This window comes from Chrysochloris asiatica, unplaced genomic scaffold, assembly GCF_000296735.1.
Source record: "Chrysochloris asiatica unplaced genomic scaffold, ChrAsi1.0 scaffold00374, whole genome shotgun sequence".
In the NCBI taxonomy this organism is placed as follows: Eukaryota; Metazoa; Chordata; class Mammalia; order Afrosoricida; family Chrysochloridae; genus Chrysochloris; species Chrysochloris asiatica.
In genome coordinates, this window is record NW_006408892.1 from 1,263,845 (window position 1) to 1,265,829 (window position 1,985).

General features: G+C 45.8%; 1 protein-coding gene across 1 annotated transcript in view; it reads left to right on the forward strand.

Moving 5' to 3' along the window:
* The window catches only part of PGPEP1 (pyroglutamyl-peptidase I), a 34,608-nt gene extending 32,796 nt beyond the window's left edge, over positions 1–1,812 (forward strand). Inside the window, exon 5 of the mRNA XM_006876301.1 lies at positions 1,586–1,812. Coding sequence (XP_006876363.1) covers positions 1,586–1,778 — 193 coding nt within the window. The 3' untranslated portion in view covers positions 1,779–1,812. The remainder of the gene's footprint in view (positions 1–1,585) is intronic.
* The last annotated feature ends 173 nt before the right edge of the window (positions 1,813–1,985 follow it).

Below are 1,985 nucleotides of genomic sequence, written 5' to 3' on the forward strand. Positions count from 1 at the left end.
GTCCCGCGGGAGAAAGATAAGGCCATCTGCTCCCGTAAAGATTTACAGCCTCGGAAACCCTGTTCAGGGTCGCTATGGGTCAGAATCGACTCGACAGCACTTAACAACAACAACAAACATATATATATATATATAGAGAGAGAGAGAGAGACAGAGAGACAAAAAGAGAGAGAGAGAGAGAGTCCTGGTGTGGCACTAAAGTATAATCCACTGGACCAGAAGGTCAATTTGAACCCCAAGGTGGCAGTTCAAACCCATCAGTCGCTCCTTGGAAACCCTATACAGTGTCGCTATGAGTTGGATCTGACTCCAAGGTACTTAAAGTACCCAGCAAAGCATACATATGCTACTTTAACAGTTTCTGCATGCATAATTCAGTGATCTTGAATACATTCTTGAGGTTGTACCACCATTCTCGCCGTATCCTTTTTCACCACCATTAAGATAAACTCCCTGCTCCCTAAATTTCCCATCCAGCCTTTCAAATTGCTGTTTTCAGTTTAATCCCATGTAGATAGTTATTTCAAAGAGTTCAATGCTCAGTGCTGACATTCTTGGTAAATTAAGGTAAAATAATATTTGGTTTAAAGATGATTTCAAGGAATCAGATTTGAGGTTATCTCAAGGCATCAGTTTTGGGGGGTCATCCAGCCTCACTAGCTCCTGAAAGTCTGGATTCCATGAGGTTGATTGTAATCTCAAGAGAGGCAGATCACTAGATCTTTTTTACCACAGTAACACTGAATGGATTCTAACCACCAACCATTTGTGCCTCATACCCACCAACTACTGTCATCAGATCGAGTCCACTACACAGTGGCTTTATATTTATAGCAGAGTAGAACTTTGAGTAAGGTTTCTGAGGCTGTAAAGCTGTACCAGAGAAGACAGCTTTGTCTTTCTCCTGTGGAGGGGCTGTTGTGAGAAAACACACACACAATAACCCTTGTGGTTCGTAGCCTGGTGCTTAACCCACTGAGCTACTAGGCCTTCTTTTGTGCCACCTGTTGTTGTTAAGTGCTGTCATAACGATCCTATGTAGGGTTTCCAAGCAGTGACTGGTGGGTTGGAACCGCCAACCTTGTGGTTAGCAGCCCATCACTTATCCTATAGCGCCACACCAGGACTCCTAGACTGCCAAATTGCCTTCTTCAGTGGGAGGCAGACCATTTTTGTTCCTACCAGCAATTTGTTTCTCCTGACTTGCTCATTTCTACACATGTGCACCAGCACATGTATTCTGAGTTTGTTTTCATTTTTGTGATACTCCATTTCCAAGAAGGAGCTCTGGTAGTGTAGTGGTTATGAATGCTGAACCTCAAGGTCAGCAGTTTGAAACTACCAGCTGTTCTGTGGGAGAAAGATGAGGCTTTCTGTTCCCATAAAGATCGACAACCTAGGAAACCCTATGCAGGGTCACTCTGAGTTTGGAACCGACTCCATGGCCCACTTATCACCACCACCATTTCAAAGACTTCTCATGAAGTTAGGGGTCTTCCTGAAGGTTTGGGTGGATTCAGGCCCATATGTGTATTGACTCTGATCTCGTTTTGGTCTCTCTCCTGCCCCCGACATCGCGGCTCAGGTACCTCTGCGACTTTACCTACTACACTTCTCTATACCAGAGCCACGGCCGGTCTGCCTTTGTTCATGTGCCACCACTGGGCAAGCCGTACAACGCGGACCAGCTGGGCCGAGCACTGCGGGCCATCATTGAAGAGATGCTTGATGTCCTGGAGCAGTCGGAAAGCAAAATCAACTGTTGCCACAAACACTGAGGGCCACTCGAACTTCCCAAGACCTCATCCGCTGGAGAACCCAGGAGGGATGCCTGGCCACAAAGGACAAGCCGTCAGATGGAGATCCAATTTGGATGAAGCATTCTGATTCACACACCCTCCTCTCCTCTTTTCTCCACGAAAATTCTGGTTGATTTGAAGAAGGAAGCAGCTGAAGAATTTTCTCTGTTTCTTTTGGCTTTTGCC